General features: G+C 37.7%; 1 protein-coding gene across 6 annotated transcripts in view; it reads right to left on the bottom strand.

Moving 5' to 3' along the window:
* Nucleotides 1–660: 660 nt before the first annotated feature.
* Nucleotides 661–13,184, bottom strand: part of PPP2R5E (protein phosphatase 2 regulatory subunit B'epsilon) — a 108,581-nt gene continuing 96,057 nt past the window's right edge. For 2 of the 6 annotated variants that reach the window (XM_014517445.2, XM_025197940.1), the window contains exons 11-15: nucleotides 12,256–12,375; nucleotides 10,514–10,641; nucleotides 8,493–8,594; nucleotides 7,727–7,858; nucleotides 672–5,417 (exon numbers count right to left, since the gene is read on the bottom strand). In XM_014517445.2, coding sequence (XP_014372931.1) covers nucleotides 5,318–5,417; nucleotides 7,727–7,858; nucleotides 8,493–8,594; nucleotides 10,514–10,641; nucleotides 12,256–12,375 — 582 coding nt within the window. In that variant the 3' untranslated portion in view covers nucleotides 672–5,317. Of the gene's footprint in view, nucleotides 5,418–6,563; nucleotides 7,859–8,492; nucleotides 8,595–10,513; nucleotides 10,642–12,255; nucleotides 12,376–13,184 lie in introns of all 6 variants that reach the window. The other 4 variants (XR_003092853.1, XM_025197939.1, XM_006018667.3 and 1 more) reach the window with 4 other exon arrangements.

Raw genomic sequence — 13,184 nt, forward strand, 5'->3', positions numbered from 1 at the left:
AATGGCTGGAAGTTAAAGCAAGACATATTTGGACAGGTAATAAGGTGCTGATTTTGAACAGTGAAATTAATTAATCAGAGGCACAATTCATCTAGAGATTTGCAATCTTCCGTTCACAGATCTTTCTTAAATACACAATTTATTTCAACCGCAAGTTACCAGGCAAATGATCTTTCCATGTATATTAATAGGCTTACCTGTTCTTTACAGGGCTATCTACACAATCCAATGGATCAGACAAGCTGAATGCCATTTGTAGATCACTGTGCCTCCATACTACCTCCTCTTCTGTAGGAGCCATGTACCAATGGCACCCCCCACCCCCTTGTGAAACCGCAGTCTCAGGGTGGGGAAAGCGAGCAGGACAGGGATGCAGAGTAGAGGCAGGGATGGCACGAGTAGAATGATACTACAAAGAGCAATCAACCTTGCTTTTTCCCCATCTGCAGAGCTTAAGGTGGGTTGAGAAGAAGCAAGAGTGCAGAGGTAATAGCCGCTGTCCCATGTGCCCTGTCTTTTGCTCCCCTTTGGTCTTGGCTGTGGCTGCAAAACAAGGGAACACCACTACCACTGCAATACAAAAGTTTATAATGGAAACTTTGACAGAACCAGGGAACGTTAAACTACCAGCTCCACATTTTTCCATCACGGAGGTACCCTAATATTTAACTTGCACAAGAAACGGTATCTGATGGCTGGAGAAACAGGGCTGAAAAATGGTATGTGGAATTTAGACTGAGGGGAAGGGGGCAGGGAAAAAAGAAAAGCCAACCACCTAGGAAACACTTCATTGCTTCTTTATTGAGATGCACCCACAGTACAGAAGCCTCTTGCACACGTGCCAGAGGAAGGTTACACATTTATAGCTGGGAGCACCATTGAGTTTGTTTTGTTGATACCATTTTTAAGAAAGTAACTCATTTCCAAAGAACAACATTTTGAATCCATGTGTTTAAGACCTGCTTTACCCCGAAGGTGGAAGATTCTGTTTTCCTTGTATTATTACTTTGATGTAAAGTAGAAGACTTTTTCACAGTCTGGTTAGACCAGTCTATATATTTTCATATGCAACTTTTCACATATAAAAAAAAAATGTTTCATTTTATTCCCCTGACCCACAGATAGTTTCTAAGTTTAAAAACAGCAATGGACCAGAGCTTTCCTATGGGGAGGGGGAGGGAGGGGATGAATGTCTGCTGCCCTCTCCAGCTTAAACAATGAAATGCTAAAATATCAAGACATCTATGAATCTAATGCTAATTTAAACAAAAAGCATGACAAGTCATTCTTTATACTACAATCAAAAATAGGACAACAATAAGAAATGTATTGGTACTATTTATATTTGAAAAATCCTCATGGAGACATGAGGTTATGATTACATCTTATTTACAATAAGTGATCCAAAAACAACCCCAACAAAACCTGAATCCAGAGAGGTCATGATAAAAAGAGTGTCTGTTTCTCTTAAACAAATGCCGCAGCTTCTGTCGACAGGAAGCAACGCTGCATAAAACCTTCTTTTAAATTAAAAAATGAGCTGTTTTGCTCAAAATACACAATCCTTTTACAGGCTTTGAAAATGCAATATTGGGGAATATAAAACTCACTGCCAACACCACCTAGAAAACCTAATTTGTGGCTCATTCCATATCTGATCTGGGAAGCAGGTGAGCCAAAATACAAAAATAAAATATTCATGTGCAAATAAAAACATTTGTTGATCATGTATGTTGTCACCTTTATTTTGTTAGAGGACTGTTACTTTGTGATGCAGCATTTGAAAAAAAAAAAAAAATTCTTAGCCAGTTCTACACACCCAATTAACAACAGGATATATTTTTGGAAGGGAGAATCTATCCAGTTTTCCCTGTCTCCTTTTCCACAAAACAATAATAAAAAAAAGCTTTTAAAGCTTCTAATATATTTTCTTTTTCCATAGTGTAAGAGAGCCTGAGGCAATACTTATACATGTACTATACAAGTACAGCTGCTGCAACTCTCAAGCAATTTTCTTGGCTATACATCCTAGAATTTTCCATATATAGAAGGAGATAAAAATAAATTAAATCCTTCTATTTATGTTAACAAAGCCAAGATTAATTTACTATAACCCTGCCTGTGAATACTCCAATAGCATTAGAGTATTTTTTTAAAGCACTCAAATATTTGGAAGAGACACAAAAACACTCAAAAGCAATGAAAAGAAAACCATAAGGGAAACTTGCAAGATGAAGAAAGCAACATGTGCTCAATTAAAAGTACCTAAGAGGAACTTTACTTTACAACCATTGTACCCCCATGGCCTGAAGCAATGCCCTAGTAACAAACATGTAGGGGGATGGGGGGAGTTTTTTGTTGTTTTTTTTGTTTTTTAAAAACTTTTACCTGATAACATTTAATCACCTGAAACCAATATGGCACAGGAGATGAGCGACCACCCATCAACTACAGTGCTAGCAGTCTGTGAAAGACATTCAACAACAAAAAAGGTAGTTTCTGGAAATCATGAAGCAAATAAAAGCTTAATTAAATAGATGCACGGATCACAATCAACTTGGGCCCATATACTGCCTTCATCTTTGCATAAAACTCCAACTGTTGCTCATGGGAGTCTTGCACATGGAACACGGCAGAATATTGCATCTGGGTTGCAGCCAACAGTGGATCGTATGGGTGCTGTTGTACTACTGTGACAAGTGCTCCTTTAAGTACATCACACAGTGCAATTTAAGATTACATCAGCTTTTTAGTCATGTGACTAATATCACATTGTCTCATTCAATTTAAAGAAATATTCCTTCTTGGAAGTGATATATCATCTATAAAGTTTAGATATTCCCCATTCTCCCCACATTAGAGGTAACACAATATTGCAACCAGCTAGGTTCTCGTTAGTTTTGTATGATTAATACCAGGAGGTCACGCTGAAGTTAAGAATATCCATGAACAGTCAACACTCACCTCATCTCTAAGTACAGGACAAGGTACCTTTTCTAATTTCACATTGTTCTATTTCATTCCCATCAGGTAGAAAACATGGAATCATTGAGATTTCTTTCTTCCATAATAGCTTAGTTTTTGAAAATTTCTCAGTCTAGCCAGGCATATGTCTCTCTGCCCTCTCAGAACGCATGTTAACTTCAAAGGTAAAATTCACATTATCAATTTTAACTCTAATTCAAATTAAAAACAAAAGACTGTCAAAACCACAGGGCTAAAGGGACAGTATTTGTTATAAATTTATTTAGTCTTCAGTATTTAAGCTTGCACCTTTGCTCCAGCACTTTGAAAATAAAACGTTTCACCTATGACAGTATTTGCCAAATTCACACAGAGTCCCAGTCCATATTTAAAAGAAGCTTATATTAATCCCATTAAACCATGTTGTGTTTGGTGCTTCATGACTAGTTTACTTCTGCTTTTTCCAGAATTAACAGCGTCAAGATTTTACAAAGTTGTTCAGTTTACAACATCCATATGTGCAGACCCAAGTATACAAACTGTGACCTGATAATCCTGAAACAGTCTGTAATCTGGCAATTGAACCTTTTTCTTTCCTCCCCCCCCCCCCCCCCTTTTTTTTTGCACTTGGAAACAGTAAGACCTCAAATTCTACTGTATGTTTAAATGGTAGGAAGAAAAATATATAAGCTTGTATTTATATTGTATTTCTATCAATGGCAACAGGTCATAAAATTCATGTTTGCAACTATCACAAAGACTCAAGAACACCAAGTCAGCTTTATACTGTAAATACTGCTGGACTGATGGTTTAGGATTATCAACTCACTGTTGTCATACATCTATAACAGTTCAAAAGCATCCTGGAGAAAAATCCTGAAACACATACCTTTCGGTATATAATAATGCAACTGCATTAGCTAAATATATACTGTACATAAGTCTTATCAGCATTTTACCTACCAAAGATGTAAGATTCCACTTTTAAGTACAAAGTAGATAGCCAATAATGTATACTTATAATACAGTGCTCTTTTTCTTGTTGTTTTGTTTTAAACAATTTGGTCACAATGCACCTTTGATATAAAAGCATTTTAAACTTTATTATTAATACTCAGGACATTAGGATTTCCAGAATTTTTTTTTCAGTAGCATTTCTAGAACCACTTTTGGTAACAAATACAGTAGTTAGGAATGAGCATCCAGTTCAGAATGCAGGAAGTATATTATCCAGAATCCTTTCCAGCTAAAACCAAAGGGCTGGTGCTGCGATGAGTAATAGTACTAGAGTCACAAAAAATCACTAGAGTATGTTTTTCAGAGGCTACATCCTCTTTTGCTGGAATACTTTATAAATACATATTAAAAAGTAAGGCAACAACTCCAAACAGTCCAAACTGTTTGCTCAACTCTTTTCCCAATTAGATCCATGACCGCTTGAAACCAATTTCAGGCTTGTACTGTTTAGCGTTTGTCGTTATTATTTCAACACGGTCCAAAAAAAAACCGTAGATCTTGTAATAATTTACCTATTAGTAACAGCTCTAGTATGTATGTCCAATAGCATGTCGCTAATACTGGTTAGGTACTGAACTCTGTACGTGTTACCACTGCCCATTTTCAAAGGATTCGAGACTAGTTTAGATTTGCGATAAATTGATGCATGAATCCAAAATCCCCTTCCCCTATGTTGATCACCTCTTTGTGTTTACTCAATGTTCAAATCAAAGGAGCACCAGTGCTTGACTGGTACTAGAAAATGTTTGCACCAGTAAACAAAACTTTATTAGGGACCTATATTTTCCATGGCCCTGATCTGCATGGACATTCAACTCATGAAGATGTGCAAAAGGAAAAAAAAATGTCAAAATTACAGTAAAGTTATCCAGAGAAGGAGGATGTTACAGAAACTCATAAGGAAATGACAGTCTTTTTTTTTCTCTTTTACTATAAATACATTTAACAGTTTAGCAGAAAGACAAGCTAAATTTAAGATTGTTCACATCTGAAAGTTGTATCATACTCTCTGCTAATGATAAATAAAGAACAAAGTCCTGACAATGGAATTCTGACATAGCAATTTTCATCAACAGATCTTTGAAGACTGGTTTTAAAGAAGGGTTAAAACAATTATTATGTTTGCAAAGTTCTGAGAAGTCCATCTGCTGTCCAAACTTTGGATTAAAGTCCTTATTATTCCTTTACTTAGAGACAGGTATATACAGTGCTGTTGTAATAATGAAACAAATGTGAAATCTACTGTAAAGTTGCACAATACAGAAAACTGTTGCTCCATCTTCTACTACATAAATGTGTGACTCCACAGGTTAATAATGTTGTTTTGTTTCTTTTGTTAAGTTGGAATAATTCCATCACGTCTAAGACCTCGCTTTAATTCCAAATCCTCCAGTTTTTTCCAAAGTTCTTCACGTTCCTTTTCCTTCTTCTTCTCACTGGCAGATGAAATAAAATGAAGTGTTAACAGCCAGGAAATATATAACATTTCTCAAAAAAATTACTCTGATGCAAACTACCAGCACTAATTTTCCCAATGTTCACACATTTTTCCTACTTATTTTTGGTTTTGTTTTGGTTTTTTTAGCCCACAATTTCTGGGTTTTGTTGCATACATTACAACAACTGAAAAATACAGAAATAGAAAACAGAATAAAATTTAAGCTAAAGGCTAAAATATCTTTATTAATTATAAAGATATTTACAATCTAAGGCTAAACAACTTTTTAAAGTACAGTCAGCCATCTTATAAACTTACTTAAAATGCACTCGAATTATTTTAAAATATTTTTTCTGAATCAAGTGTATAACATTTACAAATAACACAAACTTTTGGGGCCAAGTTCTATTCAATAATTTTCAACTTTGTGTATGGAGTTAATACAGACGTCTTTTCTCTCTTGCATTCCATAATGTAAAAGTCACCCTATTTTCCAGAACGAGTCTTCCATTACTATTTTAGGAGTAGACTGACTTTAGTACTGCTCCACTTGCGTGCAGGCATCAGCTAGCTCAAGTCAACTTGCAGGATCTGAAACATCAGTCTATGCTTTTGTTTCTTTCATCCAGCCATATCCCTAAAAATAATCTGTGCAGTCACTGCCTGAACAGATTGCCCTGGAGGATTTGATGGAATTAAACAACTAACGTAGGAATTTCTTAAGTTCATTACTGTCTCAAAGTGCCGTCTCTGCTGCTGGTTGCTGCTGATGCTACAAGATGCAGAGAACTTCCCATCTCTTTTTTTAGTCACCTTACAGCACATGAATGACTGAGCGCTAAGGATGCTGAATCTTAACTTGCCTGCCAATGTTTCTAAAAAATTTCCAGTGATTTCAAAGTTTTACTCTTATTCATCTTGCTTCATGCAGACTGCAAATATTTGGTCATAGAGCAGTTATTTTGGCTCATCTAGTTATATATCTATTTTTTCTGGAATCACTGTGACCATAATACATACACACAACAATTCATGAATAAAGTTTTTTCTTGAGCATCTATTTTATCCTTAATTTCTATTTCTATTACATACAAAAAATATTCAAAATAAACCATAAGAAAAGGTGAAATGACCTACAACTTACCTGATAACTATCATCTAATCCTTGTACTCCACATGGTCCTCTTACTAAAAGCAGTCCAGTAGTTTATCTCCTTCCTTCTTAATTCACACATGTTTGAACACTTATCCTCATTGATACTGAAAACTGCTCTGAAAACTGCTCTGTGAAGCTGTCTTATAACAACCATACTGCTTTTATTTTTATAAATGTTGTTCTAATAAGGCACCCAATGGACGTGTATTATCACTTATTTCTATTCTGAGGCCCTGATTCTATGAAGATGTATGTAAGTGGATAATCCCAATAAAGACAACAATTCATCTCTTCCATTTGGGGGGCGTGTTTTACCTTGGAATTTCATTCATAAGTTTTCCATATTAAGTAATGTTATTTTTTGAACTCTTTGCCACTTTTGACTACATGACACCCTACAAATACTAATGCACTTACATCAGCACATCAAGATGTTTGAACACTATGCCATGTTTAACAGAGAAACCTAATGGTGTCGCAGAAAACAGTGACTGTTTAATTGTGAATATTAAAAAAGGTTTAATATTTAAGTTATATATTCCATTGTATACATTTCATGATACACTTACACTTTACTTTAAAATAGCATTTTGTAAATAAATGTAGTAAAAGGATCAGCACCAGCCCTATTTAAGTTAGATGCAAGCATTAACTTAATGCAAGCATCAAGCATATGCTAGGAAAATTCTTCACACAGCTTGATTAATGCAAGTCACATCCTCTGCTGAGAGCCTTGTGTGGGATGTGTGGAGAGCACTTCAAGCAACAACTCACTTCACTAGCAGCAGTGGCTTCTTACCACCTTGATGGATCTAACTCCTTGTTTTAGAATTCTCTGGTCTCACTGATTACAAAATATAAAATGACTGCATCACCTGATTGGTCTATCTGATAAATTAAGGCTCATCTATTAGGGCCTACAAAGAAACAATCAAGTCTCTTGTGACTTAGTGCAGTTTTAAACCCAAGTCTTCAGAAATAAAATTATTATTAATTATTTCATCTAACCAATTCATCAGTTACAGACTGTAAATATAAAACTTCATGTTTGCATCTCTAAAATCAAAGCAAAACAAGTGGATGGTGAACTATGAGTCTGGTCATTCAATAATATATCATGGCCTCCAAGTGCCTCCAGAGGCTATACTAACCTAACAAGGTTTGATGACATACAGTACCCTTCGCTTTGCTTGTGGGAACCCTGAGTCACACAAAAGGCACGACTTAAACGAGTCGGAGTTCCCGAAGTTTCCTCATTTTTTTCACCTGCCGCTTTGGATAAGCTGAAATTTTAGACAAAAGATGATGCACTATAATTGCAATATGAAAATTAAATATAGACAAAACACATTTTACCAGGGTGCAACTAATGATTGTATGAATGGTGCCTCTATTGGATCCTGCACTCTAAAGGACTCAGATATAGCAAGATCTTTCAATAAGAAAAAAAATGAAAGGGCTGAGAGGTGCCTCTCTGCTTTAAGACCATATCTAGGATAAAGCAAGCTCTCTGAATGAGTCCCATGTTGTGGTTCTCCCTTATGTCTCCCTTTTAGCCTCTGATGTGATCTTTTTAAAGTCTTTAAGCAAAGTGATATCTTTAAACCCTTGCGTTTTCTTTATTACTGAAGATCTTGATATGTTTAAGTCTTTTGGAATGTGGAGCAAAAAGGAGTTCTGTGAGGAATGTGGATTCACAAGCTACGCAACGGGTACTGTATTTCATAAGGGGAAAACAACCACCTGTACATGATATTATCTGGTATTTTGCAAGGACAAGGCTAATGAGCATGCAGGAAAAAAAAATGAGGCATTGCAATCAATTATGTGTGAAATTATGCAATTCCAGCAAAGTGTAAGGAAAACAATAAGCAGCAGGCCATATGCACAGCTGACAAAAAAGCTTTAAAAAGTTACCGCTGACGATCTGACTTGTAAGTGGCTGTCAGCTCATCAAACATGGTGCTGTTCATTTCCATAAATGCCTTCAACACATTGTAGACTAAAGCCACAATAGCCCTGAAACATGAAATGAAAAGACAAAGAAAAGACGTCTATTAGTGTCAGATGAAATAGGAGAAACCAAAAATAACTCCTTTTACCCCAACTTTTCTTAATGGAATTAATGGAGCCGATTCTATTCTTTCAGCTATGATGATGTAATTCCTTTGACTTTATAGAAGTTGATTTATGTACTTGTATAAGGCAAAAATCAGGCTTTTCATCACTTTTTATTGGTTAAATGGAGCAAACAATAGTTAAACCACTTTCAAGGCAGTTAAACACATATATCTGCAGACTTTTCACTATAAGTTCAACAATTCTGAATGCAACCAAACAACTAAAATAATTAATCTAGTTGACGTAACTGAAATGCAATAATCAAATGTGGATGGTTCATAGAAAAAAGTATCAGCAAAAACTTGAAGACAAAAATAAGAGAAGCTAGACAACACAGCAGATTGGTGCATAATATAGGCCTGAGTTACTAAAAACTGTAGTAAACTAAAACATTAGCCCCTAAACATATACCCCGCCTCATGCTGTACATGTGTTCCTGGAAAATGGTGCATAACTCTAATTCGCATAAAGGGAACCCACTTTACAATGTAACAAATAGCGATACGTTCCAAGACCTTGACTGTACTGACCACCAGACCCATTTCTACTCCTTCTCCAAGACAATTTTGGTGTTCACCAACAGCAAACAGTACACACAAGCACAGGGTGGCGGTGAATGTTTAGCTGGTGTGAAGAGAGGGTGGTGAAGAGTCTTCAGGGTCAGACTCCACCATCACTAGTAGAAGGTACAGGCAGGGTAACATCCACAGGAGAATCAACAGGCACGGAGCTCTCATCACCCTCCAACACAGGTGGGGTGGGGCCGGGGGTAATTGAGCAAAGATTCAAGAACTGGAACATCCACACAGGAGACTATATTTTGGTGTGCATCACTCCCACAATGCACTGCACACAGCAGCTGGCTGCGAGCTTCCACCACATCGATGGCATAACAGTAAATTTACCTCGCATATAATTAATTTTTGGTATAAAAAGGGTCATCACACAAGAGCAAATTTGCACATATAAAACCCACATAAAGCAAGGGAAACCTGTATTGTATCCACCAAACCCTAGACATGCTTTGCAAGCCAGGTAGCAAACAGATGAGATGTGTGCGGAATAGTTTCATGAAAACTTTCTATTAACTTCCTTATAAAATATAAAATTCAGATTAACTGAAGAGTTGCATTTTCTTGATCATGTGAAGAGCCAAATATATTCTTAAAATAGTGTGTGGTAGTAGTTTTGAGAGCAGAGAGTTTTTAGAATAATAGTAAATAACCTGGATATCACATAGGGTAATTTAATTTGGATTTATGACATTTGATTACATTTATGTAAAAGAAACTGAATCTGGAAAAGTATGTGCATCTTTAGAAGAATGTTGCTGTTGAAGAATACTTGTTATAAGAATTATGTACCTACAACGATTTATTATGACCAAGTGGTGTTTCCTGGGTAATTTATGGTCCAATTCAGTGAGCAGGTTTAGGGCATAACTGCATTAACAGAGCATCAGAAATTCTTGGTGCTTGATAGCCTTCCTTGGTAAATATCTCATTTCTATTACTTTATAGTTATAATGTATAATAAACACAAGGTTTTAAAAGAGGATAAGGTTACTTGCAGTCGTTGCTCCTATATATTCTATCATAAAAATATCTACTTTGCTTTTGTTACATAAAATTCAGGCTTTTTTGAACTGCATTTTCTAAGCCAAGTTACGCTGTGGTTAAAATTTCACTGGCTTTAACCAAACGGCACCTGCTTTTGCCAACTCAGAATTTATCTCTTCATTATTTTCTTTATATGAATTTTCCCAAGTTAAAAAAAAAAAAAGACATTTTAAGAAGTGGAAAGGCTCCAAAACTTACGGATTCCAGTGTTCTTTGGAAATCCTATAAAGACTGGAAAACATGATAGGAAGTATAACATTGGAGTTCTCCTCTATTAAACTCATGATGTATTCATTATTCCAATAATACAGTGCTCTTTCTGCCACCTTTGAGAAGAATAAACCAATTAGAAAATGTTCAGGGACTGACATAACATGTAATATTTTAAAGTAATAACAAGCCACAAAATATACTGTGCCAGAACAAATTAGTGAAAGAGTATTATTTCTATAATGTAACTGCCGTTTTAATCAGTTGTATAACTTACACTAATGTAAGATACGGGGTGTGTGAAGCAGTCCACATTCGATTTAGACTTTGCCCAATTTGTCAGACAGTAATTTGATTAGTTGATTCAGATCACTGTCTCGATTCTATTTGGCCGAATCCGAACCTGAAGATTCAATTCTGATTCAGAGAATAGGCGATTCGGCCATAGACACAGCTTTGTTTTCTCTACATACCTCGAGGTACCAGGAGTGGCTCGTGAATGCTGAGATGTTGGGGCGGATGGAGCATCCCACAGGAGCATGGGGGTGGGACCCTCACGTGCTCGGTGGTGGACCCAGAGGTGGACCAGAAGTACTTCCAGTCCACTTTCGGGTCTGCTGCTGAGCATGTGGGCCCCCCCGACGCTCCTGTGAGATGCTCCATTCGCGCCAACATCGCAGCATTCACAAGCCACTTCTAGTACCTCGAGGTATGTAGAAAAAACATATAAAGCCATGTCTACGGCCGAATTGTTGAATCTCTCTGAATCGATGCGGAGGATTCCAATTTCGTTCAGAGAGATTAAAGGGCCTCCTGATTCAATCTGGATTCAGAGATTCGGCCGCCGAATGGGCCAAATCTCCACCAAAGCAAATCAGCAACTGAAGCTTTACACAGCCCTAGTAAAATAGTCTTCCAAGTATATTTAAAATAAGATTAATGTTAAAATTAAGGTACAAACATTCTGTGCTTGAGTTCCTTGCAAACTTTCACCTAGTTAAAAAAATGATTGACACCTAAACGCATGGCAGACACAGAGCACAACATGGAGTGCTCCAAGCTTTGACTTCCAGAGAAGGCAGAGACAACCAAGAGTATGGATATGCTCAGTAACTGGCATGACCTGGTTCCTAAATCATTTGAGGCAAGATCCTCTCCCCCATTCTAGCCCTCATAACATATAAGGGGCTGGAACAGGGAAAAGGGGCTCTTGAAGCCTTGGAGCTGCCAGGCAGAATCCACCAGCAAAGGAACTACAGAAGAGAGAGTCAGAAGACTCTCTTCCAAGAATCCTTCACAAGTCTCAGCACAGACAGTGCACTGGGAACCAAGTCAAAGAGCACAGCACTGCAGTGACTGTAAGCAATGCTGCCTGCCATAGGACGCAGAGAGAGGCCAAGGCAGCTTAACGCAATCCCTCAGAACGGTCTATGCAAGGGCTCAGTCCTTGGTGGAGTTTATAGTCAGGAAAGCCCAATTGTGGCTTAAAGCCTCCTTTAAGTGGGTATCAGAGAAAACCCCATGGGAAAGGCTTTCCCTCCTTCCACATTTCAAAATCCCAGAGTTGAGGGACTGCTGCTGTAACAGACTTTTACACGGAAGTCTGCAGATACACCGAGAGCAAATGTGTTCTGGTACAAAGTCGGTTCTTGGCATCCGATATTGCACATATATAGGATCTCGGGAAGTATGTAGATAAAAAAACAAGATAAATTACTGGTCTTCCAGACCTGAAAGTGAGGGCTGGACACACACTTGGCAATTTGTTTAAACAAGGGCTCTTGAATTTTGACGAACTGTGAAGGTTCAATCACGTCCAAGATCTCTTCTAGCTCCCCGAGGAACATGACCTGAAGGTAAAGATAAGTAAATACATGAAAGGGTCAGGATAAACATACTTTTTAGCTGCTTTGAAAAGGGAAGGACAACTGCTGCTCAGGAGTATGCAGCAGCTGTTACAATCTAACAGTTACTATTGTGTGACCCCATAGCGATAAAATTAGCTAAATGGCTCTAACACTGACCCTGAAAGAAGCACGGTTAAAGACAGAGTGGTCCGGCTATAGATCTGCTAAAGAATCATGCAGCTCCTTTGTCATAGCTTGTATCTAGGGGTCTACCTAAACGATGTTTACCAATTTTGGGAGTTGATTGCGACATAAGTTTCTAATTCTACAGTCATTTTGTGGCAGCCCCGCCCCTTGGCACTGACTGGCAGGGAGGCCTGGGGGGAGGAAGGGCAAGGGGGTGGCCGCCACCTTGATGCTGGCTGCACTTGGTGTAGCCATGCCTCTCAGCACTGACTGGCACCTCCCTGTCTCGGCAGCAAGGACTGCTGGCTCCCACTGGGGAGCAAGCATTTTATTTTTATTAAGGGTGGGGGGGTTTTTGTAGATTTTGCGGACAATCCTGGATTTTGCTGAAACCATGAAATCCATGAAACTGTGAATTAAATAGGTCCCTGCTTATAGACTTTGATACGACTACGACTGTTACATCTGTCTATATCCTTATGGTCAGAACTCAACTACTGTAACTGAAATAGCTGAGTTTTGAAACAGACCTCAACTCAGGCTCTGAGTTTGCAAGCACAATGGAAGGCAGCTATGCCTTTCATTTATTGATCAAGTCATGTAGTTAGAGCATATAAATGTTAGCA

This window comes from Alligator sinensis, unplaced genomic scaffold, assembly GCF_000455745.1.
Source record: "Alligator sinensis unplaced genomic scaffold, ASM45574v1 scaffold13_1, whole genome shotgun sequence".
NCBI lineage: Eukaryota > Metazoa > Chordata > Crocodylia > Alligatoridae > Alligator > Alligator sinensis.